The sequence below is a fragment of the Cebus imitator genome, unplaced genomic scaffold (genome assembly GCF_001604975.1).
Source record: "Cebus imitator isolate Cc_AM_T3 unplaced genomic scaffold, Cebus_imitator-1.0 Scaffold74, whole genome shotgun sequence".
NCBI lineage: Eukaryota > Metazoa > Chordata > Mammalia > Primates > Cebidae > Cebus > Cebus imitator.
The window spans coordinates 1,183,822-1,211,460 of record NW_016107389.1 but is presented as its reverse complement, the minus strand read 5'-3'; the positions used below and the strand labels follow the sequence as shown (position 1 = coordinate 1,211,460).

At 34.7% G+C, this 27,639-nt stretch overlaps 1 protein-coding gene across 7 annotated transcripts in view; it reads left to right on the top strand.

Annotated features, from left to right (window-relative positions):
- The window catches only part of SRFBP1 (serum response factor binding protein 1), a 59,340-nt gene extending 36,594 nt beyond the window's left edge, over positions 1-22,746 (top strand). For 5 of the 7 annotated variants that reach the window (XM_037739732.1, XM_037739731.1, XM_037739730.1 and 2 more), the window contains 4 exons: positions 10,117-10,198; positions 11,272-11,986; positions 13,622-13,659; positions 21,091-22,746. In XM_037739732.1, the coding sequence (XP_037595660.1) occupies positions 10,117-10,198; positions 11,272-11,986; positions 13,622-13,659; positions 21,091-21,275 (1,020 nt within the window). In that variant the 3' untranslated portion in view covers positions 21,276-22,746. The other 2 variants (XM_037739733.1, XM_017531861.2) reach the window with 2 other exon arrangements.
- The last annotated feature ends 4,893 nt before the right edge of the window (positions 22,747-27,639 follow it).

Genomic DNA, 27,639 nt, shown 5'->3' with positions numbered 1-27,639 from the left:
CCTACTTTATTAAGGGGTGTGTGGAACTTCCAACTAGGCATGTCAGTTTGCCTATTTGATCTTTCAGTTTTATCACTTTTTTGCCTTAAGAATTTTGAAACATGTATGTTAGGTATGTAGACTTTTAGGATTTTTATGTTCTTGGGGAGCCAATCCTTTATCATTATGTAATGGCCCTTCTTAACCCCGATAGTATTTACCATGCTAAAGTGTATCTTGTCTGAAATTTATATCACTGCTTTTGTTTTCTTTTGGTTGGTGTTCGCATGCAGTGTCTTTCCCCATCATTTTACTTTTAACCTGCATATGTCTGTGCACTTAAGGTGATTTTTTAAAATCAATAGCATTTATTTGGATCTTGCTTTTTATCCAATCTGATAATCCCTCTTTTAAGTGGTATGTTTAGGCCATTTCTCTCAATGTGATTATTGATGTGGTTGGATTAAAATCTACCAGTTTGTTAGCTGTTTTCTATTTGCTTCATACTCTTTTTGCTTTGTTTTCCTTCCTTTTTTTTCTCCTCTGAGTTAATGAGCATCCTCTCTCTTCTGTTGAGCTATTTATTACATGTTCATATTTTATTATTGTTTTTTACTGTTCACTCTACAATTTATAATATATACCTTTAATTAACCAAAATCTGCTTTCACAGAATTTTATGCTGCTTCATATGCAGTGTAATGATCTAAGTTCAGTAAATGCCAATTACTTTATGGCTTCTATTGTACCACAAATTGTGACACATTTTACATTTACAAATGCTATAAGCAAATAATAGGTTTTCCTATTTTTGCTTTGAACATTTGAACACTTAGATCAGTTTAGAATAAGCATAAGAATAAATAATTTTTTTACTTTTATTTAGTTTTGATTGCTCTTTCTTTGTTTAAATCCAAGTTTCCTACTGGTGTATTTGTTTCACCTGAGGGCTTTTAAAATATCTTGAAGAGTTGGTCTGCTGGCAGTACGTTTCTACCATTTGTTTTTTGGCAAGAAAGTTTTTGTTTCTCCTTTATTTTAAAAAATATTTTCTTAAGTATAGAATTTTATGTGGACAGTTCTTGTCTTTCAGCACTTTGTTATCTACCTTCTATGATTTTGTAAAAGACTGCCATAATTCTTTGGTCTTCTGTGTATAATGCTCTACCTCGTCCCGCTCCAAACTGACTATAAGATGATCACTCTGACAGGTTTGTCCATCGTTTTTGTTTTTTGCTCTTTGTGGTTCTCTAACTCTCCAGATAGGAACCAGAAACTCACGTTTCAACATCTGAATTTTAGAAAAAAAGAAACCAGAAATCTAAATTTTGCATTAATTTTTATAATAAACTATAAGACTACCAAATGTTGGGTTATCCAGAGTGTAACCTTGACCTGTATGTTTCCAGGGGAATGCATTATCACTCTTTCTGTCTTCAGGGGACTTATAAATTTGACATACACTGACTCTGGATGTCATGTTTTTAATCAATAAAAATTAAAGGTCCCTCCTCAAGCTCTTAAGTTTTCCTCTTATTTCTAAACCTCCATAAAGTTTTGCTTTTGAGAATCACTATTTTCAAAACGTGATGGGAGAATTCAAATGTAATAAATCAGAGCATATTTTAAAATATACTATGATAATTATATAGAAGTTTCTAATCATAACTACTCGAGTAAAATGAATAAAAATTTGAATAATATTAAGATCTCTCAAATTGTTAGAAATCTTGCTAAAATAGGTTGCCATCAAATACTCATTCAGTATTGTGAAAATCAGCATGCTAGATTATTTAGGGCCATGATTTCCAAAACTTTTATTTCTCTCAGAACCTTCTGTTAAAAATTTAACATACTTTTTAACATGCGGAATGTCATTCATTAGATGTTAATGCTTTAAAAAATATGTGAAAGACACAGTAATTTTTATTTTATGCCTACTTTTTTTAATTTTTGTTGGTACATAGTTAATATATATTTATGGAGTACATGAGATACTGAGATATTTCGATATGGGCATGTAATGTATAATAATCACATAATGGAGAATAGGGTACCCATTCCCTCAAGCATTTATCCTTTGTACTGTAAACAATCTAATTATACTTATCCCTACATTTATAAGCATACCATTTAAAAATATAGGCTAATTTCTTTGCTTATGATGTGTCAGTTGGTTGCTATATATTTTCTCAATCTTTCTCAAAATAAAATATTTCGCTTCAAAAAAAAATTTTTGCTCCACATTAAGTGTTGTATATTAAACAAATAAAAACAACTAGTGTGGAGGCTAGGGATGGCAATTAAGAAGCCAAGTCATCCTTTGGTATATTAAAGCATTGCTAAGGACAGTACAAGAAAAGGTAAGAGATAATCTTAACTACAGAGTTTATTTCTAAAAGAGAGTTTATACTTGTAACTAATTATAAGGTGTGTGTAAGAAAAAGATTTGAAAATACTCATTCTCATATTGCATATTTATTTGTCCTTAAAATTGAATTATTTATTAAATACAATATATATTCAGTGCTTATAATTTTCACTAAAGTATGCTAGATACAGTCACATTTAATTTTTAATATTTGCAACTCTAGTGGAGGAGTTTTGACTAGGAGAGAATTACATCCCCATTGTATAACATAGAAAACTAGAGCTCAGGGAGATTAGCTTGTCCAGTCAACAAGGCAACTGAACAAGAATGTCAATCCATGTCTTCCAAAAGTTTCATTAACATAGGAGGCTTTTGATCTGGATTTCATTCTTACTCATTCTTCTGTATAATATGATTTTTCATCATTAATTATGACAAATACTGGACTTTGCTGTTTGCTTTTCCTCAGGATTGCTATGGAATCCATGTAATGAGCTCACTCTTTTTGAATTTTTAAATATAGTGTAACTTCAAAAACTAAATTTTTGCCAATGACTTTTATTTGAAGTCCTGATTAGATTTAGATATAGGATTTATATTGTGAAAGGATATATGGAACAGATACTGCATAGTTTTTACTTTTCTTTCTCTCCATCATATCTAAGGGAGACTCATCAATCCACTGGCATCATCATTAGTACTTCATGACAGTAATTATTAATTTTACTCATAGAGATATGAGAAGTTGTTGAATATTAGAGTCTCAAAGTATTGAGAATATTTTTCAGGGAAAATTTAAAGATTAAAAAATTATTTGAACTGGATGGTGTTAAGGTTTTTTCCCAGCCTTAAGTAAAAAAAGCACTCTGATGATGCTACATTTATGTAGACTCTTACTTCTCTACAATTAATTGATATTACTCATATTAAATTTTAAGGCATTTTATAGCAAGAAAAGCTGTCCTTGTCAGAAAAGCAATACCAAAGTTATGAGTACAATTTTGCAGTAAGTATTTTTATTCCATAGAATTCATTCATAAAGAGAAGAAAGGCTGGGCATGGCAGCTCACCCTGTAGTCCCAGTGCTTTGGGAGGCCAAGACAGGTGGATCACTTGAGCCCAGGAGTTCAAGACTAGCCTGGGCAATGTGGTGAAACCCTGTCTCTACAAAAAAATCCTAAAATACAAGCTGGATGTGTTGACACATATCTGTAGTCTCAGCTACTCAGGCAAAATGCTGGGAGAATCATGTGAGCCTGGGAGGCCAAGGCTGTAGTGAGCTGTGATCATGCCACTGCACTGCAGCATGGGTGAAAGAGTGAAACCCTATCTCAGGAAAAAGAAAGAGAGAGAGAAGAAAACTGTTAGCCCTAAAATGGTTTTAAATTTGTGCTCAGGTCTTACCTGAGACAAAATAATGACATGTTGAACAGAACAGTGCTAATTGTATCAAGGTACAATTTATTTTTTTCTTGAGATGTCAAAATATAACAATTTTTTTGCCAGATATGTCTTTAACATATTGATTTCATTTCCTTTGGATATATACCCATGCCCAGTAATGGGACTGCTGAATTATATGGTAATCTATTTTTCATTTTGTTTTAGAATTTCCATACTGTTCCTCATAATGGTAGTATTAATTTTGCCATCAAACAATGTACATGGGTTCCCTTTTCTCCACATCTTCTCCATCACTTGTTACCTTTAGGCTTTTTTGTAACAGACATTCTTACTGTTGAGAGATGAGACCTCGTTATGGTTTTAATTTGCATTTCCCTAACAATTAGTGTTATTGAGCATTTTTTATATATCTATTGGACATTTGAATGTCTCCTTTTGGTAAATGTCTGCTTAGATCCTTTGCCTATTTTTTAATTGGGTTGTTTACTTGCTTGTGAGTTTCTTTTTATTTGTTTTTATTTTCATTTTTTATTTGAGGCAGGGTCTTGCTCTGTCACCCACACCGGAGTACAGTGGCACACTCTCGGCTCACTGCCACCACCACCTCCTGAGTTCAAGTGATCCTCCTGCCTAAGCCTCCCAAATGGATTTTGCATTTATAGCTATGCAAAACTTTCCCAGAGCAAAAAATGTGTTTTCTGGTATGGTGTGATTATACAAAATCAATTGCCCACACATCATCCTTTTCATGAATAAGACACATTCTCATTAAATATTAGCTTAAGCATAAAGCATCAGAATATGTTTTATATTTTCCTTAAAAATAACTATCCTTATCAACAGAGTACTTACTAGTAGAATAATATATTGGGCATGGAGGTTGTTTTCATAATCTAAAACTCAGAAGTCATGAAAATTTGACTCATGAAAATTTTAAATTTCTCACCCAGAATATTTTCAAAAAAAAGGTTTAAAAAAAAATACTAACATTGCATATACATGTGAAAGGATACAGCTAATTTTCTGAATCTATGAAGATTACGTATAATGAACAAACCAGCAGAAAAAGAACAAAGCAAGATTGGTAAACACATGTTTACAGAGAAGGCTATGCAAGTGGTTTAGTAACATAATGAAAAAAAAATAATGTTATAATGACTTACTGTTTTTAGTTCAGGATTACAAAGATCAAAAAGTCTGCTAACATTCTGCATGGGAAAACTGCATAGAAAAACATACTTTAATATATTGCTAATGGAAGTGCAATTTGGTAGATCTCACTTGTATGTGGAATCTAAAAATGTCAAACTTACAGAAATAGGGAGTAAAATGGTCGTTACCAGAGGCTGGGGGTAGGAGTAGTAGAACCTGGTAAAGGGAGAATTGCTCAACAGATAGAAAGTTACAGTAAGAAAGGAGGACCAAGCTCTGGTGTTCTGTAGCACAGCAAGGTGACTACAGTTAAGAATGTATTTCAAAATAGCTAAAAGAGAGGATTTGAAATGTTCTCATCACAAAGAAATGATAAATATTTGAAGTGATAGATACACTAATTACTCTGATTTGATCATTCCACAATGTATGCATGTGTTAATATCACTTTGTACCCCATAAGTATATATAATTATTGTGAATTAAAATAAAACAAAAAATACATCTTAGAGTTTTATAATATTTATTTATAATATATATTATTTTATCAGCTGGTAGCATTAGCTGTTGTTGTTCTTCAGAAACACAAATTGCATACAATTATAGAACTTAAAGCTATAGTATACATAATTCTATATAACCACTCATTTTATATACCCACATACCCTGTAGACCCAAACTTTTATGTTCTCCTTTGACTCACTGCTGCTACATACGGCTGCAGAGCTCCAGTTTGACAACTGCATTGTGAGTGAGTGACTCTCCTGGGATTATGCAATATGATGGCCCTTTTCAAGTCAGTCTCATCTTTTATTAACTTGATAATCTTCCACCATTAGTCCTCCACAAAGATTACAACGTAAAAGGACAGTTAAAGAAGAAATTAGAAAAAATAAAAATAAATCTTCATTCATGAGATTCATACATAATTATAGAATTATAAATCTTATTCTAGAGCCTTTCAGAAAAAATAATATTCACTGAAATCAGATTACTAAATCAGAGTTAGTCTGGGATATCTTCCAGAGCAGAGAAACAGTTTTACTAAATAAAATTAATGATAAAATGATTCTTAACAAAATAACATTTTCCCCAGAGTCAACACTGGACCTGCAAGTATTACCACTGCTCTTCTAAAACTTTTTATAACTAAGATGGGAAGATATAGCTAACTCTGGAAAGAAAAATACCCAATTCAGCAAAGATTTTAGCAAGTTGTCAAAGCAGGGATTTGGGAACAGCAGTAGATGTGTTTTTGAATTGTTAGAATACATTTTAATCAAAATCTGGTTAGGATTCCCAGAATTTCTTATGTCTGTTTTACATCTGTTCATGTATTGAGAATTACTTTGAAGTGGATTTTTAGAAACTATAAGGGGTAAGCACACTGAAAGCAGCACTAAAAGATAAACAGGTACTCCTGGAGTATCTTCTTTTTTTCTATAACCTGAAGGGCAGTTTCCTGAGGAATACATTTCTCAGGACTAGTCATTTTTGTTGTCACTGTTTTAACATAGAAGTCTTCTGTAATTAATCCTGAGGATTGAAACATATGCTTCTTCATTGAATACCAAGTTGTTTCTAATTGTGTTACCAATCTGGAGCACAGCTATAACCTGTTGCTTTGATTTGGGAACAGAAGTCTATTGTGGTAGTATTTTTATTTTAAATTAAATTTTTAAACATCATAGGCCTGCTTCACAATTTTTTCTTTCTTCCTGATTCTTTTTAGGATTTACTCACATGTAATTTAGAGCAAGCATCACAGTTTTTCTGCAAAGGACCTAAAACTTATGCCTTTGTAAGACATACAGCTTCTGTCACAACTACTTCGCTTTGCCATTGTGCCATGAGTGCAGCCATAAACGGTGTATAAATGAATGAGTTTAGCTTTGTTCCCATAAAACTTTATTTGAAAAAAAAAAAAAAAAAACAGGCAGCAGGCTGGAACTGCCCTCATGGGCCAATTTGCAATTCCTGGTTTTGAAAATCAAATACTTCTAAAATATTTTTTTTTTGTAAAAATGGCAGTACTCTATTATTCCTTTCCTGCCTCAATTGCAGTTAATTCATAGAGAATTTACCCCTACAGCAAGATGTTTATATTATGTTATTAGTACTGTGTTAACTTTTTCATCTTAAGCACTAGCTGTTAACTTTATGTTGTGGCAGGTAAGGATTTAGACCTCTTTTCTTCTCCAGCATCTAAGTCATATATGTATCCTCCTCCGTAACCCTCCATCCTTATATACTTGAATCAGATTTGATGAAGATTTAGTGATTATGTTATTGTGACTGTGAGTCATGTACTGAGTGATTATTTTCTTTTTCTGCATATTCGTTTTCTAGTTTGTGATAGGTTTATTTTGTTAGTTTTTTGTCTTATCTCTAGTGTAACACCAAACTGTCCATCTGCTATTGACATGTCCTCTCCAGATATTCAACACACCAAGTATCCCAAACCTAAGTCTCATGTCACCATCATCCTGGGAAATTACTCCTGCCTGGGTCTTCTGTTTCTTGTCTCCTATGCCTTTCTTATTATTTGTATCCTTCTTCATTTTAGTGGAGCCAGTAGCTTCTTGGACAGAAGTGTACAAGGGATGTAAATTTTTAAAAAAAATTGCATGTGGAAGTATTTTTCTTCCTCCCTAGGTTGAAAATTCTTTTCCTTCAGAATTTTAGAAGCATTCGCTGCTCTGTAGTTTGGCTTCCAGAAGTAAAGTCTGGAACCATTCTGATCTGTGTACCGTTTCTTTTTAGGTTATTATTCAGTGACTTGTTTTTTTTTATTTGAAATCTTGTAGGTCTCAATATACTGATATGACTCTCTATTTTCATATATTGTTTTCAGTCTTTTTAGCCTGAAAAGGTCGTGTTCTTCTTTGGGGTTTTTATATTCTAGCTTTTAATACTCTGGCAACCATGTTTGACCTATGCCTTCAGCAGCCCAGCTTGTCACTAAGTGACTTGGGATACTAGCAGCAGGCTTCCTTCCTAAATTCTCTTCTGTCTTTCCTGTTTTATATCAGGAAACCCAGCAGTGGGCTGAAGAAACAGAGGTTCACTTTGTGCTGTACTTAATGGTCTATAGGTAGACTACATTTCTTGGAAAAGACTGAACAGAAGCTATGTCTAATAGTCAAAATAGAGGTATATCAGTTTCCTGAGGCTGCCATAATGAAGTATCACAAATTGAGTGGTTTAAAACTACATAAATTTATTTTCTCACAGTTGAGGAGGGTGAAAGCTTGAAATTAAAATGTCAGTGAGGCCACGCTTTCCCTGAAAGCTCCGGAGGAGAAGCCTTCCTTGCGTCTTCCAGCTACTGGTGGCTAACGGCAGGATAACTCTGCCTTAGTTTTCATATAGTCTTCACTATGTCCCTCTGTGCCCCTATATCTAAATGCTCTTCTTTTTATAAGGAAACCAGTCATACTGGACTTAGGACCACCCTGATCCACTGCGATTCCATAATAATTTCATCTGCAAAGGTTTTATTTCCAACTAAGTTCACATTCCAAGTGTCCAGATTTTGGACATGAATTTTGGGGGGATGTTATTCAACCTAGTACCCAAGGTAATTAAATAGCAGGTATTCCTGGCACAGGATTTACACCAGGTGTAATTTAAATAAATTATTTTCTGAGTGACATTACTCAGATAAATCCTCCAAATAGAATAGCTTGCATACTGCCATCATCTTGTTTTTATTTTGGTATCCATACATTTATATTACTGGGTTGGAAATGTCATATATTTGACTATTCACAATGAAGGCAAAATTTAGAATAAAGACATTTGATACTGGTTGTTCTACTTTCACACACTAGTGAAATTTACTGACTTGCTTTATTAAACCTATATTGGGTGCCTACTATTATTACCAGTTACTATTCTAGGCATTGAATCTACAGCAATGAGACAAACAAAGTCTCTGCCTCATGGATATGAAAATCTAAGTGATGTGAAGTAAATAGTGATGGGAAGTGTTGTGCTAGTTGAGATGGCACCTGAACAGAGACCTGAATACAGTGAGATGATCAGCCATGTATATATTTGGGAGCAGAGTATTCCAGGTAAAGAAGAGATTGCAATGGTATGGCCTAAGCATCTTAAGACAGTAAAGCTTAAAGAAGAACAGATATGGGATTAGCATGATTTGAGTATATTTTTTAAAATTACTGTGGCTGCTACCTGGAAAATTGACTGTTAAGAGAGCAAGTTGCAAAGGAAAGTGACCAGGTATAAGCTTATTATGTTGGTCCAGGTGAGAGGTGTTGGTGATTTAGGCAAAGGTAGTAAGAATTAGAAATGGTGAGAAGTGACTGGTTCTGGTTATATTTTACATTTGGAATCACAGGGGATGGATTGTGAGTTTTGAGGAAGAGAAATATTGGAAAAGAATCCTTAAGAGTTTTAGACCTGAGCAACCAGGAGAATGGAAATCACATACAATAAGATAGAAAAGCTATAGGAGAAACAGATTGGTGAGAAAAAAAAGCAAAAAATTCTGTTGTGACAATGTCAAATAGATGTCAAGTTAGGTGGTTTGATGTATCAGCTTAGAGCTCAGGTTGAAGCACGAGGTAGAAATTTAGATGTCAGCCTTCATATATCATTTCAAGTAATTAGCTGGCATTATGATGTTTCCAAAATTTATAAATATATTGAATATTGTATATAATATCCCCATTCAGTCATCATCAAATATTTATAACGTATTTTCTATGATCCAAGCATTGTTCCAGGCCCTGAGAACGTGGCCGTGATGACAGACATTTAAAATAGAAATAAAGAACATTAGATAATTTCTAGGTCTCTGTTAAATGGGACTTCAAATATTACAGTAGTCTCACACAGGTTAGCACTAATATGTCAATTTCATTCCTTGATATTTAGTTTTCTAAATTAGATCAGTTAAGTTCTTTGATAGTAAAAGCTATGTTTTTTTTAATGTTACACATGGTGCTTATTACAATTAAGTATCCAAAGAATATTTATTAATGATTAAGTAATAATTTTAATTGTTCAGTCAGAAATATTTTTGTCTGAATGATCTTTGTCTTTAGCATGGATGGATTATACAGATAAGTTATCTAAGGAGAATATTAAGTGGTTCTATTCTCCAACTCTAATTTTAAAGACTATGATAGATTTTATTTTATTCACTTTCAATAGTGTCTTTATTTCCTAACATTAATTTGCAGCCAGATTCTACTGCAACTGAAAGAGCAATTGCCAGACTAGCAGTACATCCTCTTCTGAAGAAAAAGATAGATGTCCTAAAAGGTATGAATTAAATGACTTTTAAGCAATGTACTTAATGTATATGTAGACTTTGGCTAATGGCAATCACTTACTTTTAAATATTTTTATGGTTCTTTTAATTCTTGAGGATCTATTATAAATGTAAGTTTCTTTCACATATTTACCAATGTGGAAGGTTTCTGAAAATACAGAAAGTATCTATAATCTCTGAAGAAAAACCAAATCTGTATTTTTTAATAAATTCATAATATATGAATATATAATATATGTTTTTATATATAATATATACATGATAAAGATGAATAGTTTTTTAAATAGTGATGTAACTCATTACTTTCGGTTTTGCCACTTAGATAATTTACATTTATATGCGTTTATTATAAAATAATATTTATAAAATGAAATGTTTTTGTCACATCTTGCATTGATTTTTATGTCTGAAAGCACAATTTATAATACTCCATGCACTATTACTACAGAAATTAAAGTTGCCATTTTATTTGTTTGTATTCTGTGACGTTTTTACTGTTCTTCATAACTCCAAGACATTAAGAAAGGATTTTCTTTTCATTTTCACAATTTAAAATGAATACGTCTCAGCATATCGTATGTTAGATTTGTTTGTTTTTGTTTTTTGATTTTTTTGAGATGGAGTCTCGCCCTGTCACCCAGGCTGGAGTGCAGTGGCACAATCTCCACTCACTGCAACCTCCGCCTCCCAGGTTCAAGCAATTCTCTGCCTCAGCTTCCCGACTAGCTGGGATTACAGGCACACACCATCATGCCCGGCTAATTTTTGTATTTTTAATAGAGACGGGATTTCACCATCTTGGCCAGGCTGGTCTTGAACTTCTGACCTCGTGATCCACCTGCCTCGGCCTCCCAAAGTGCTGGGATCACAGGCATGAGCCACTATGTTTGGTTTTTAAGAAGTTGAAAGATTTCTTTATGAATTCAGACCCATTATATGTACTTAATATCAATTCCAATTGCCCTCTTAAATCTTTTCAAATAATTTTTAAAATAGTGCTCTAAAACAGTCATGTTTCGTATGTTTCACTGCTAAAATAAATCATGCATTGTTTCTGTTACAGCTGCTGTCCAAGCCTTTAAGGATGCAAGACAAAATGTTGCTGAAGTTGAGTCATCAAAGAATGCTTCAGAGGACATTCATTCTAAGAATACTTTGTATATAAATGATAATGGAAATAACTCACAGCATGAAGGAATTATTATCAGTGAGCAAAAAGTGAAAGAAACCAAAATACTGGCAAAGAAACCAACACATAATTCAAAAGAAAAAATAACCAAGGTAGAACATAGAGCTAAAGCTGTGACTATTCTAAATTCTCCATCAAAGCCTTCAGAAAAGGATTCTGTAGTTTCCCGAGAGTCCCGGAAGACACCTGCTGACCCAAAACTGAAAACACTAAGTCAAACCAAAAAAAACAAAGGATCTGATAGCTCACTCTGTGGTAACAGTGATGGCGGAGAAGAATCATGTGAAGAGGAGAAGGAGTATTTTGATGATAGCACAGAAGAAAGATTTTACAAACAGTCTTCCATGTCTGAAGATAGTGATAGTGGTGACGACTTTTTCATTGGTAAAGTCAGACGGACACGAAAGAAGGAAAGTAGTTGTCATTCTTCAGTTAAGGAACAAAAACCACTTGAAAAAGCATTACTTAAAGAATATACAGGTGAAACTCAAGGGGATACAAGAAATGACACAACCAAGCCAGATACGGAAACCAGAAAGTTGGAATCAGTGTTTTTCCACTCTTTATCTGGATCTAAAAGCTCTAGAAGGTAAGATTCTTTTTCCTATTCTGAAATAATAATTAGTTCCTTTTTAAAACGCTAGAAATATCTACATGCCCATATATGAAGAGACTATAATTCTAGTTTGTACCACCCATCCTGTTTTTAGACTTGGCCTTCTCCAAGGTTATAATGGGATATTACGTACAGATACACATATGGCAAAATAATCATTAATTCCTTTTTAAAATGCTAGAAATAGCTATATGTCCATACACGAAGAGATTATAATTCTAGTTTATACAACCCATCCTATTTTTAGACTTGGCCCTCTGCAGGGTTATAGGTTATATATTAGGTACAGATATACATAACGGCAATGCCACATTTGTCCAGTTTCATCAAAAAACAAGACGCTATAGCCAAATAATATCCAGGCTAATTTAATTTTATTCCTTCATTTACCACAGCTTTGAAATTTTGAAATCCTTTTTAATGAAAAACTTTTGAAAATATTTTAAATATCTTTTTCAACAGAACTTTCTGAAAAGAATATGGTGTTTTTTTCATGATGACCCAGGACCATTATTGTAAACATCAATCATTTTACTGTCTAATCCCATTTCAGTATATAAGGCTCCTTGCCCTTAAGCTGAGTTTCTCCAGACTGCTTTTTATTTGATGATGTTGCTATCTCCATCCTGTTGTTCACCACTTTTCATAGCTGTTCTGTTATAAATCAGTAAATTTAACTTTATTTGTAATTCCAATTTGATAAAGAATATCTTCACATTTTAGAGTGAAGACCATGGTTAGCTAATTTCTTCAGTAACAGCTATAAACTGTTTTGCGTTTATTTACAAGTCTGGGATAGTCTTTATTGAAATAGAAAAATGTGATATAGAAAATTTTCAAAAATGTCACAGTGTGGCAAAGACATAAAAATGTGTGGAGCATTGAAATAAGTAAAATATTTACTTATATTTTCCAAACTTGCTTCCAAAAGCTACATTTTTTTTCCTATATGAAAACGGCATACCACAAAGTGTAAATCCTTTTGTTTTTGGAGACATAGTCTCCCTCTGTCACCCAGGCTGGAGTGCAGTGGCGTGATCACTGCAACCTATGCCTACCTCGTTCAAGCAATTCTCCTGTCCCAGCCTACTAAGTAGCTGAAACTACAACATCCGCCACCACGCCTGGCTAATTTTTGTATTTTTTTTTTTCAGTAGAGATGGGGTTTCACTATATTGGCCAGGCTGGTCTCAAACTCCTGACCTTGTGATCCACTTGCCTCAGCCTCCCAAAGTGCTGGGATTACAGGCATGAGCCACCACGGCCAGCCAAAATGTAAATCTTAGCTTTTGTTATATGAGTTCTTTATCAAGATAGTCCCCAAGAGTAAAGGCAAAGTAACCAAGATAAGATATTTTCTTTACAAACAGAATTCTCTTTAAGGGTGGTGAGAGAAATAGGTCCTCATGTGCCTGTAGTAGCATTGGATTCTAACAAACTTTTGTTTGATACAGCTAAAACTTGGGGCTTTCATAATTATTTTATTGTTTGCTGGTGTGACTAAGGAGTATAGTAGCCTTTGAATTAGTTTTATCATCAGTTTTGTTATGCTCTTAAGATCAGAGGATTTATCTTTAAAAAGTCATAATGGTGCTTTTCTTCTTTTAGAAATTACAAAGAACAGGCTCCAAAAACCAGATCCATAGGTATGTATTCACAGTTGCCTGACCTCCATATACAATTAAGCTATGTTTTGCCAAAGTGAAGGAATGAAAAATTGTGGTTGCTTAATATAGCCTGAATGAATGATGTACCCACAGAAATATTAACAGAGCATCTTATAATTATCAGTATAATTTTTTGTTGTTGGTTTTCTTTTTTTCTGTGTCCTGCCAGAGGGAAAGATACAGACAAAGTTTATCAGGAAATATTATGTCTATTTAACTTATCTCAAACTAACACATTTTTAAGTAAACTATGTAAGTTATATCTTAATTATTAGTGGTCTAATTACTAATGCCACTCCATTAAACATTGAATAACAAGTATATTACTTTCTTGGGTAAGAGTATAATCAGAATATTTTCAGATTAATTCATAACAAATCTAAGTTTAGTATATTTGGGTACACCAACTTCTCACATAATCTCAGACTTTCACTGACTTAACATAGCAAAAGTTCATTTCTCATTTACATCACAGTCCATTTGATGAATTAGAGAGGCACTTTTTTACATAGTCATTTAAGGATCAGGTTTCTTCCATCTTTTGGCTCCTTCCTCCTCCAGGTTCCAAATATTCTCCATTTGCCAATAGAAGGGAATGGAGTACATGGAGAATTTTGTAGGTTTTTATGAGCCAGGCCTGAAAGTAGCAAAAGTCGGTTCTGCTCACATATCATTAACCCAAATTCAGTCACATGACCCCATCTAGCAACAAAGGAGCTAAGAAATGTAGTCTTACTATATATCTAGGAGAAAAGAGGAAGTGGAATTTCGTGAACACATAACTGTTTCTGCCAGTGACAGTTCTTTCTGTCACCAGATGCCTATTTCACATTTCCTCCTACACAGAGCACACTGACCTCCTTCCCAAGAAAGCCAACCCGAAATCACATCCAGTCACTGCATCCAGCTCAAAGTCCAGGATCACTGATGATGCAGTACTTTCCATCAAATCTCATGGGTGGGATTCCTCAAAGTTTGGTGACTTTCATACCAAAAAGAAATTCATACCATGATATACCACATGTAGAGTAGCAGAACAGGGATAAGGTAATGACGATAAAAACTCTTGATTGGTTAAGTGAAAAATGGAAGGCACACAACAGATATACTACCTGAAATTCTGCTGAGCAAAGATTACGAAGCCTCTGAGAGTAACCTCCCTATCCATTATTCTTCTTGGTCCTGTCTAGGAAGGGTCTTTGTTTCATGGCCACATCTGAAGTGGGTATTTAACATGATCTCTTTGGAGTTTGCCCCCCAAGTCCCTAGTATAAAGTGATGAAGATTTGTACAAAGTTCAACAGAGGTTTTTTTTCTATCCCAGGTTTGTGATTTCTTTCACTATACACTTTCTCAAAAACTCAGTGGATTTCTGACCTCCGTTTCCCTGAGTCCATCTGTAAGCTATCTGCTGTACTGGAAATTCTTTCCTAGAGCTAGTTCTCAAACTTGTCGTATTTATGTTTGATTGTGTTTTGTTTTGTTTTTCCCACTCCCACTCTCATTCAGCATCAACTGCATTGAGAATTATCAGGTTTGGATGGGAATTGTAGCCATACATTTAGTCTTATCTCTGCTCTAGGACTGAGTTGCTGTGTGCCTTTATTAATTACTTAAAACTTTTCTTAGTCTTGTAGCCTACTGTTTGGGAATCAAAGGATTTTCTAAACATTGAGTTCCCAAATATCTGGATTCTTTCTGTTCCATCTGTTCCCTTTTGTATAGTATATTGTCAAGGACAGCCAGTAATATACTGATATTTTTATTCTTTCCCACCAGTTACCTTTGTATTGCAGACTCCATAGGCTTGTGGCCTACGCCAAGTAATCACTGACAACAGCTTTCCCTATTTCTTTGGCACATAAGTTCCTTACTTCCCGTTCTCAGATATCTATTTCCTTGCTACCTACCGCTGAACTGCTAAGCCAATGCCAAATTTTTATGTTACTGAAATGGTACTTCAGAGTACCAATTTTCGTATCATTCATAGTAAACTACCTGTTCTAACAGGTAACTACTAAATCTCAGTGTTTTGTCATCCATCAGTCTGTCTGCCCCTCAGAGTTTTATTCTATCTTGTGCCTCTTCCCTCCTCTGGATCCTCCTCATTCATCAGTGATAGAGAAGTAATGGAAGACTGAATGTGAGGTTTTTATGGTTCAGGCCTTTTACTCACATTTTATTAGCCATAACTCAGCCGTGGGATGTCACGTAACTGCAGCAGGAATGGAAAATGCATTCTAATTGTATGCCAAAAAGGAAGATAATACAGGATTTGGCAGAACCATGTCAATATGCCCCATTTATACCATATATTCATAAACATTGGATAACTGTCAATATAAGACATACCTACATTTTCACAGTGAGAATATCCAAGTAAAGGGTTTTTTTTGTGCTTAGTTTGTATGCTTAAAATATTTACGAGTTTATCTACATTTACAATTCTAATTTATGTAATATATAAAATAATATATTCATTTAGAAATACTGCTTTATTCAAATCTCGGTTTTCATGAAATCTTTTTTTTAAACCTTTCATCACTAGAGCCACTCTTTGAACATTATAACAGATTTCTAGAGCACATGGGATTTGTGTAAGATAAGGGATGTTTTGATTTCTGTCTCCATAATGTTTTGTAAATATTATTCCAAACTATACCCTGGTTTATGTAAAATATTTCGTTTTCTTAAAGAGGTCTTTAAAAAGCTTCTGACAATGATGTCTAACTTGCAGTGGAGAAATTACATACTCCTAGGACTGATTAATAAGTCTATATTAAGTTTTTTGTCTTTCTTTTTCTTTCTGATTACTTAAAATGTGCATTGATTTATGTCTTTTCATGCTAGTGTATCTTCTCCAAATAAGACTTGGTTCAAAATATGTAAAGTGATAAGATACTATAAGGACTAGAATACAAGTTGCCACCTTTGTAACTGGAGAATAACGTTACAACTAAAAAAGAACTTTGTCTTATTTTCTTGAGTAGACTTAGTAATTTTCCTTGTAATAACAACTTTTGGTTCAATAACAGACCGCAGTGGAATCAATTTGTAGCCCTTCAAAATAAGTAAACACTATCAGTATTGTTGGACCCAGTGGAGTGTCTTAGCTAAGATGTGAATTTTCTAGCTACATCTGCTTCATGAGCACAGATATCATAAGCTAAAGATGTTCCTTTGAAAATACCAGATGCCTTTCTTTTACCTTCTATGCTAGTACAACAATGTGATTCCTTTCTTTATGTTATTATAAATAAGACAGCATGGCATAAATTAAGAGGCACTCAATAAGTATCTACTTATAAGGGTTAGAAAGTGTGTGTGTCATAGGCTCAAAATAAAGGGATGGAGGAAGATTTACCAAGCAAATGGAGAGGAAAAAAGAGCAGGGATTGTAATCCTAGTCTCTGATAAAACAGTCTTTAAACGAGCAAGGATCAAAAGAGTCAAAGAAGGGCATTACATAATGGTAAAGGTGTCAATGCAACAAGAAGAGCTAACTATCCTAAATATATATGCAACTAATACAGGAGCACCCAGATACATAAAGCAAGCTCTTAATGATCTACAAAAAGATCTAGACTCCCACACAATAATAGTGGGAGACTTTAACACCCCACTGTCAATTCTAGACAGATCAATTAGACAGAATTAATAAGGATATCCAGGACTTGAACTCAGATCTGGACCAAGCGGACCTAATAGAGATCTACAGAACTCTCCACCCCAAAACCACAGAATATACATTCTTCTCAGCACCACATTGCACTTATTCTAAAATTGACCACATAATTGGAAGTAAAATACCCCTCAGCAAATGCAAAAGAACGGAAATAATAACAGCCTCTCAGACCGCAGTGCAATCAAATTAGAACTCTGGATTAAGAAATTCACTCAGAACCTCACAACTGCATGGAAACTAAACAACCTGCTCCTAAATGGCTACTGAATAAATAATGAAATGAAGGCAGAAATAAAGATGTTCTTCGAAACCAATGAGAACAAAGTGACAGTGTACCAGAATCTCTGGGATACATTGAAAGCAGTGTCTAGAGGGAAGTTTATAGCATTAAATGCCCACAAGAGAAGCAAAGAAAGATATAAAATCAACACCCTAATGTCACAATTAAAAGAACTAGAAGAGCAAGATCAAACAAATTCAAAAGCTAGCAGAAGGCAAGAAATAACTAAGATCAAAACAGAACTAAAGGAGATGGAGACACAAAAAAACCCTTCAAAAACTCAGTAAATCCAGAAGCTGTTTTTTTTTTTTTAAACAAAATAGATAAACCACTAGCCAGACTAATTTAAAAAAGAGAGAAGATTCAAAATAGAAGCAATAAAAAATGATAAAGGGATATCACCACCAATCCCACAGAAATACAAACTACCACCAGAGATTACTACAACACCTCTATGCAAATGAACCAGTAAATCTAGAAGAAATTGATAAATTCCTGGACACTTACACCCTCCCAAGACTAAACCAGGGAGATGTTGAATTCCTGAATAAACCAATAATGAAGTCTGAAGTAGAGGCAGCAGTTAATGGCCTACCAACCAAAAACATCCAGGACCAGATGGGTTCACAGCCAAATTCTACCAGAGATACAAAGAGGAGCTGATACCATTCCTTCTGAAACTATTCTAAACAATAATAAAAGAGGGAATCCTCCCTAACTCATTTTATGAGACCAACATCATCCCGATACCAAAACCTGGCTGAGATGCAACTAAAAAAGAAAATTTCAGGCCAATATCCATGATGAACATTGACATAAAAATCTTCAATAATAATACTGGCAAACTGAATCCAACAGCACATCAAAAAGCTTATCCATCATGATCAAGTTGGCTTCATCCCTCAGATGCAAGGCTGGTTCAACATCTGCAAATCATAAACATAATCCATCGCATAAACAGAACCAAAGACAAAAACCACATGATTATCTCAATAGATGCAGAGAAGGCCTTTGACAAAATTCAACAGCCCGTTATGCTAAAAACTCACTATAAACTAGTTATCAATGGATCATATCTCAAAATAATAAGAGCTGCTTATGACAAACCCACATCCAACATCATACTGAATGGGCAAAAACTGGAAGCATTCCCTTTGAAAACTGGCACAAGACAAGGATGCCCTCTTTCACCACTCCTACTCAATATAGCATTGGAAGTTCTGACTAGGGCCATCAGGCAAGAGAAAGAAAGTCTATCCAAATAGGAAGAAAGGTTATCAAATTGTCCCTGTTTGGAGATGACATGATTGTATATTTAGAACACCCCATCATCTCAGCCCAAAATCTGCTTAAACTGATAAGCAACTTAAGGAACGTCTCAGGATACAAAATCAATGTGCAAAAATAGCAAGCATTCCTATACACCAATGATAGACAAACAAAGAGCCAAATCATGAGTGAACTCCCATTCACAATTGCTAAAAAAAGAATAAAATACCTAGGAATACAACTAACAAGGGATGTGAAGGGCCCCTTCAAGGAGAACTATAAACCGCTGTTCAAGGAAATAAGAGAGGACACAAACAGATGGAAAAACATTCCATGCTCATGGTTAGAAAGAATCAATCTCATTGATGGCCAAACTGCCCAAAGTAATTTAGAGATTCAATGCTATCCCCATCAAGCTACCAAAGACTTTCTTCACAGAATTGGGAAAAACCACCTTAAACTTCATATGGAACCAAAAAGAGCCCACATAGCCAAGACAATCCTAAGCAAAGAGAACAAAGCTGTAGGCATCATGCTACCTGACCTCAAACTATATTACAAGGCTACTGTAATCAAAACAGCATGGTACTGGTACCAAAACAGATATATAGACCAATAGAACAGAACAGAGGCCTCAGAAAGAATGCTGCAAAACTACAGCCATCTGATCTTTGACAAATCTGACTAAAACAAGGAATGGGGAAAGGATTCCCTATTTAATAAACAGTGTTGGGAAAACTGGCTAGCCATATGCAGAAAGCTGAAACTGGATCCCTTCCTTATACCTTATACAAAAGTTAACTCTAGTTGGATTAAAGATTTAAACATGAGGCCTAACACCATAAAAACTCTAGAAGAAAACCTAGGCAATACCATTCAGGACATAGGCATGGGCAAGGACTTCATGACTAAAATACCAAAAGCAATGGCAACAAAAGCCAAAATAGACAAATGGGATCTAATGAAACTTAAGCGCTTCTGCACAGCAAGAGAAACTGTCAATAAAGTGATCCAGCAACCAAAACCATGGGAAAATACATTTAAAATCTACCCAACTGACAAAGGGCTAATATTCAGAATCTACAGAGAACTGAAACAAATTTACAAGAAAAAAACAACCCCATCAAAAAGTGGGCAAAGGATATGAACAGACACTTTTCAAAGAAGACATTTATGCAGCCAACACACATATGAAAAAAAGCTCATCATCACTGGTCATTAGAGAAATGCAAATCAAAACCACATTGAGATAAACCACCTCACGCCAGTTAGAATGGCAATCATTAAAAAAATCAGTAAACAACAGATGCTGGAGAAGATGTGGAGAAATAGAAACGCTTTTACACTGTTCTTCAACCACTGTGGAAGACAGTGTGGGGATTCCTCAAGGATCTAGAAATAGAAATATCATTTGACCCAGCAATCCCTTTACTGGATATATACCCAAAGGATTATAAATCATTCTGTTATAAAGACACATGCACATGTATATTCATTGTGGCACTGTTTACAATAGCAAAGACTTGGAACCAGCCCAAATGCCCATCAATGATAAACTGGATGAAGAAAATGTAGCACATATAATACTATGCAGCCATAAAAAAAGATGAGTTCATTTCCTTTGCAGGGACATGGATGAAACTGTAAACCATCATTGTCAGCAAACTGACACAGGAACAGAAAATGAAACACCACATGTTCTCACTCTTAAGTATGTGTTGAACAATGAGAACACATGGACACAGGGAGGGGAACATCACACACCAGGGTGTGGGGGGGGGGCTTGGGTAGGAATAGCAGGGGGTGGGGGCATTGGGGAGGGATAGCATTAGGAGTAATACCTAATGTAGAGGACAGGGTGACGATGCAGCAAACCACCACCATGGCATGTGTATACCTATGTAACAAACCTGCACAATCTGCACATGTACCCCAGGACTTAAAGTATAATAAATAAATATAAAAAAAAAAAAGAAATCTTGTGTTCAAAATTGACTGCTTATTTGTAAATTTTCAACTTCAGACTATTCCCTGTTGGACTTCAGTTTTAAATTGTGAAATATTCCATTTAAGAAATCAAAATTTCGTTTTTTAATGTTGGTTTGAAAAAGATGAATGTACTTCTCCTGTATGCTCTTTAGGTATATACTTAGTTATTTTTGCTTTCTCTTCCTAGATTTTCCACAGAATGAACCTCAGATCAAGAATCATTTTAATAAGAAACTACAAAGAAAACTTGAAAATACGAAACAGCAATTGCCGCTGCCTCTTCATCCTTCATGGGAAGCAAGCAGAAGGCGAAAAGAACAGCAGTCTAACATTGCTGTGTTTCAGGGGAAGAAAATTACATTTGATGATTGATTAGTGCCTCTTCTGTGAATTTTTCCATCTTAAAAAAAAAAAAAAAAAAATTTAAGATAGGGTTTCACTCTGTTGCCCAGGCCAGAGTACAGTAGTACAGTCACAGCTCACTGCAGCCTCAAACTCCTGGCATCAAGTGATCCTCCTACCTCTGCCTCCCAAAGGGCTGAGACTGCAGGTGAATGCACCACCATGCCTGGCTTCATCGGCCCCTGCCCTGCAGCTATTACTTAAACTCATATTTGAATAAGTCTCTTGGGAGGAATTATAGAATGTTTTTGTATTTCCTTTTTTAAGTTAAATTCAAGTTATGTTTACATAGACCTTTCACAAATCCAATATGTACTTAAGTTGATTTTTAATAATATCCCTCAGACTGTTTCCCTTATTCAGTAATTTGGGGATTATAGTGGTCTCATATTTTCTCATTAGTGCTTATCATGACATGCGCTTTACTGGTTCAGCTCTGTTGTGTCCTTAAAAATAAATGTCAATATGTATTTTTAAATAATAATGGAAACAGGAAATCATAGCTGTTTAAACCAGATCACCCTTGTTAAAAATCATTCTTGTTAGCAAACTAGTAACTTTTATTATGGATGTACAGATAATTAAATAAATTAATTTTATTATACTTTCAAGTACTTATGATCATGTACTTTTTGATTCTAAAATAGTTGTCTAGAACAATTTGGGGATTCTTAATTATATTTTAGTTACTTAAGTAAATTATTTAAATGTAGCAATACAACCAATAATTTGTTTTATGTTTCACTGCATATAAATATTTTCATTGAATCAAGAATATTATCTAGTTATTTGACTATATAGTCTTATTTCAAAATTTTTGAGGAATCATAGATTCTAATTCTCAACAAATTCTGAAGGTGGTAGGATTAAAAAGAACATTTTCACTGATGCTAAGCCAAGAACTATAAGATGACTCACTGAGGAAAGGACTGCATTATACATCACAGTACTGCTATTTAAAAGGAGAATAGAATTTTTTTAATCCCTTCCAATGTTTCACTTTTGCTGGGAAAAATTTTAAGGTTCTTGATAAACTTAATAATGCTAATCTATGTTTCTTGCACATTAGTGCCTTTAATGGCAGAGAAGGCCATATGGTTAACATGTATTCACAAACTCTCAAGAGTCATTTCTACTTATTTCAAGGACTTAGATAACTCAGTTGGGTGTGGTAACTCATGCCTGAAATCTCAGTACTTTGGGAGGCTAAGGCAGGCAGATCGCTAGAGGCCAGGAGTTCAAGACCAGCCTGGCCAATATGGTGAAACCTCATCTCTACTAAAAATATAAAAAATTAGCCAGGTGTGGTGGTGAGCACCTGTAATTTCAGCTACTCGGAAGGCTGAGGCATGAGAATCACTTGAACTTGGGAGGCAGAGATTGCAGTGAGCCGAGATCACACCATTGCACTCCGGCCTGGATGATACAGTGAGACTCTGTCTAAAAAAAAAAAAAAAAAAAAAAAAGAACTTAGATAAATAGAATGATGGAATTCAAAAGATTATGCAGAGAGAAAATTATGTTTGCTGTGTTGAATGCATAAATTGTTTTTGTACTTCTTTCTTTTAAATTTTATTTTGATATAATTTCAGACTGACAAAAAAAGTAACAGGAAAATGTCTCTGTACCTACCCAGAGTTTGCCAGACTGTCAAGTTGGGGTCACTATCCTTCACACTGCTAAGTCTGTCCAAGACTTTTTACCCCAACTGAAAGGAGTTAGGGTCCAAGTAAAAACTTAAGAGGGAAGAGAGTTAAATGTGTTAGTTGTTAGCTATTAGATTTTGTTATAAGTACTGTTGGACTTTGTTCTGAGATGCAATGAAGTTACTTAGAATCAGATTGGTCATTTTGAAGTTTGTGCTGTTAGAATGTGTCTAGAAAAATCATTAGTCTAGGTAATTGGCTCTCAATTTGGAGCAATTTTCAACCCCCCCAGGGAACATTTGGTAACATCATCTGGAAATATTTCAAATAGTCAAGGGTGAGGGGTGGGAGGTGGCTACATCTAGCAGATACAGGCCAAGGATGCTGCTAAACTGTCTGTAATATATATACACAAAGAATTTTATAGGCCAAAATGCTAACAGTGCTAAAGTTGAGAAACCCTGGTCTAGGGTTCATCGACTAGGTTCAATGACTTCAGTACGAGGCGTTACTCTACCTGATACTTTACCTTTTAGGAAATCGTTCTGCAGTGGCTGGTCAGAACACAAACTATACTTGGGTTTGTGTAAGGCATAGTTCCACTAACTCCTTTCTAGTATTTCGGTTTTTTTCCTGGCCTTAGTGTATTCTTTGTACATCATGCACAGGTTGTTCTCCTGAAGACTTGAAAGAACCCTTCTACAGATCTTTGGAGCACTTTTTCTGTGTATTTCCTTCCTCTAGTATTTTGCCTCACAAATTCTAATCACATTGGCCTTTCTGAACTCTGAAGTCTGTCTCTAATGTCAATAAGGCCACTGAGCTCTTTGGGGTTCTCTCTGCACTACAGTCTAGAAACTTCAGGCAGTGAGCTGGCGTACTTGCAGCACTCAACTCATTTGTTTTTCTTCTGTCAGGTATAGTTATCCTTTGCCACCTGTTGTCCACTTTCTGAAAACTGTTGTTTGGTATACGTTGTCCAGTTTTCTAGTTTAATATAGAAGGGAAAATCTAGTCCCTATTATTCTTTAATGGTCAAAATATAAGTCCTTCATTATTTATTTTGATGCTCAAATTCTACTTAATTTGGCCAGTGGGAGCCATGTCCTTTTGACATGTAAGTCCTTTCTCTAATAGTGAGAAAATAGATTACCATTATCAAAGATATATTTACATATTTTGAAAGTTCAACCCTAGCATACATACATAAGTTAGTTTCAGAGTTGCTAAGTGATAGCTCTGCATAACAGAAGCCTACTAGCCAAAGGGTTCAATATTTGTTTAGAGCTCTTTAAAAGTTATCTGGGGTAATAACAGCGAAAATGGCAGAGTACGAACATCCAAAAATAATTCTGTCTCTAAAAGCAATAAGAAAATTGTCCAAACTATCAGAATCAACTTTTTCAGAACTCTAGAATTAACCAAACGCTTGCAGCAATTTAAGAAGTATTTACTAAAGAAAAAATAAATCTTGAATCTTGAATTAAATCTTGATAAGAATAGGGATCATTGTGAAACCTAGCTCTATTCTAATCTCCTGCTTCCTAGATTCATGGTAGTTGTGAAAACCAACAGCCCATGATCATAACGCAAAACAGCAGCCTGGCAGCCACTGGAAGAAGTTCAAAGCAGGGTTGGAGTTTCTTAGGTTGGACATTCCGTGAGAACTATCGTTATTTGACCTGTCTGATGGTTCACTGGAAAACTTGACTTGCTGTCTTTGTTTCATCTGAGTTAGAGCTTACCCAATGAGATTAGCTTTTTCCCAGAGATTGTTTTCAGAAACAATTAGAAGCATTTAAAAAAAAAAACACACACACACATCAAGTCTATCTTAGGCAGTGAGTAACAGTTGGGGTAACAGTAAGTTAACCAAAAAGTAGGTTAAAATAGCATCTTTCGTGTCTTTTTTGAATAAGTCTGAAGTCTGGGCTTCCTCGGGGAACTTCTGTTGCTTTTTTTCTATTATTCTTTTTTTAACCAAAGTAACAACACTACTAAGCTTAATGAATCAGAAATTTCAATGACCATATACAATAAAGAATATAGACTTTACACATAAATAGATCAGAAAGGTAACTAAACAACTAAAAGATAGGGACTTTAATAAGTTATGACATTTTTTTAGAATCAAGGAGATTATGTACGTGCATAAAGCTGTGTACATGGCCAGGAAAATCTGAGAAGGCCCTAAACTCTCGCCAGTGGCTGACTTTGAGGCAGTGCATAAATAAGAGAAGGCTAAGGAAAAGCTGTTAACTTGGGGCGAAGTAGTAAAGGTGTGCCCCAACACACAGAGTCCCCAGTACAAAGAGAAGTATTGATTCCAGGCATTTAGGGAAATCTCTGTCCAGTTATTAGCACACTACTAAGCATATTAATCAGATATTTCATACACAACAAAGAATACAGACTTTACACATAAGTAGTCAGAAAGTTCACTAAACACCAAAATATAGCAACAAGAGCAAAACCTGGTGAGGGAAGGGAATCTGATTTACAGAGTTGTAACATTATGTTAACTTAAAATGTCCAATTTTAAACAAAAAATTATCAGACATGCACAAAAACAAGCAAGAATGGTTCATGCACTGATAGGGGGGAAAATGAATAGAAACTCCCTGAGGAAGCCCAAACTTCAGACTCAAAAAAGACAGTGAAGACACTATTTTAAATATGTTCAACCAAAGTACACTATGCCTAAAGAGCTAAAAGGAAGTCTGAGAACAATGTCTCACCTAATAGAGAACATCAACAATCAGATAGAAATTATGAAGAAAAGCCCAAAACTAATGAACAGTTGCTCAGATCTGTGGGATGCTATCAGATGTACCAACATAGGCATGATGAAAGTCTCATGTCACCCAGAATTTTCACCTATAGCCGTAAGTGTCCAAGAGAATTGAAAACATGTTCACATAAAAACTTGAATGTGAATGTTCATAGTGGCATAATAGCTTAAAGAAAAAGACACAACCGAAACATCCATCATCTGATGATGAGTAAACTGTGATTTATACATACAATGGACTGAGATTTGGGCATAAAAAGGAAAGAACTGTTGATACACACTACAACATGGATGGATGAACCTTGAGAATATAATGCTAACTGAAAGAAGCCAAACACACAGTACGGTTCCGCTTACATGCAATGTCCAAAATAAGTAAATCCATAGAGAACGAAAATAGATTAGTGATTACCAGGAGCTGGGAGAGGAAAGAAGAGTGAGTGCCTGCTAATGGGTCTGACATTTATTTTTAGAAAGATGAACGCGTTCTGGAATTGAATAGTGTTGATTGCACACCTTTGTGAACATGCAAGATCCACTGAACTACACTTTAAAAGGGTAAATATTATGTGAATCATATCTCAATTTAAAAAATAATATAAAGTTACCTGGGTGAATAGAGACTCTTCTCCTCCCTTCAGTATATGTAGTACTTCATTTGAAATGTAGTGAAGTTTGTATAGTTCTGACAGTATTTTATTTTAATGATTTTTCCTCCATCCATGGTAGTTTTGGTTTTTTCCTTTTATGTATGTGAAACAGCAACACTGTTCCTGAAGTCAGAGCTACACAAAATACTATACTCAGAGAATTAGCAACTCTCCCCTTTCCCATTGTTTGTTCTTTCCACCTCATTCCCGTCCATCCCCTATAGATAATAAATTTCATTAATCCCTGGTAAATTCTTCCTATGTTCCTGTTTGCACAGAGGAACAAATATATGTCTATTTTCTTACCTCCTGTTCTTTCTTATGCAAAAATTAGCATTCCCTAAATAATTACGTGAACTTTGCCTTTTTCATTTAAAATACACCCTGGCAATCACTGCAGATTTGTTCATAGAGATCTTCCTCATTTAAAAAATTGTCTTATATTACTCCACTGGGGAAACGTATAAGAATTTACTAAACCACTCTTCTTCTATCTATGGGCATATGGATTATTTTCCATGTTTTGTAATTACAGTGTTTAAAGGGAAATATGAAAAATCGGTATGTATTTCATGTTATTGCAGGTATATTTTCAGAGTAAATTTCTGGAAGTGGTAATGTTGTGTCAGAATGTAAATGCATATGTAGTTTTGGTAAAAACCCCTCTGTGAAGGTTGTACCATTGTGTATGACCACTGCAGTGTATGACAGGCCTATTTTCCCGTGACCTCTTTGTGACAGTAAGATGGTGAGAAACGTTACCTCTGTGTAATTTGGCTATGTATTGCTCACTCTTTAGCAGGATAGTTGAATACTTTTTAATGTTTAAGGACCACTTTCGTATCAATTTTTGTGAATTTTTTATATGTTTTTTGCCATTTTTCCACTGGTGAGTGTTTTTCCCCCTAATCTTTAAGATTTATTATGTATTAGGGATAGTAGCCCTTTATCTGTTTTAAGTATTGCAAATATTTTTCCTAATTTGTCAATTGTCTTGATTTTATGTTTTCTATCATGTTGCCTTTTTCTGCCATTTACTCTATCATGTAATCAGATGCATTAGTTTCTCTTTTTATTTTCTTTTCATTTTTACAAATGGATTGAGAAAAATAGTTCAAAAGCCCTTCCCTGCAGTGGTTTGCTTGCTACTTCATCCGATATCAGTATTGTGCTCCTGCTTTTGTTGTTTTTCTTTCTCTTTTTCTTTTCTTTTCTTTCTTTTTTTTTTTTTTTTTTTTTTTTTTTTT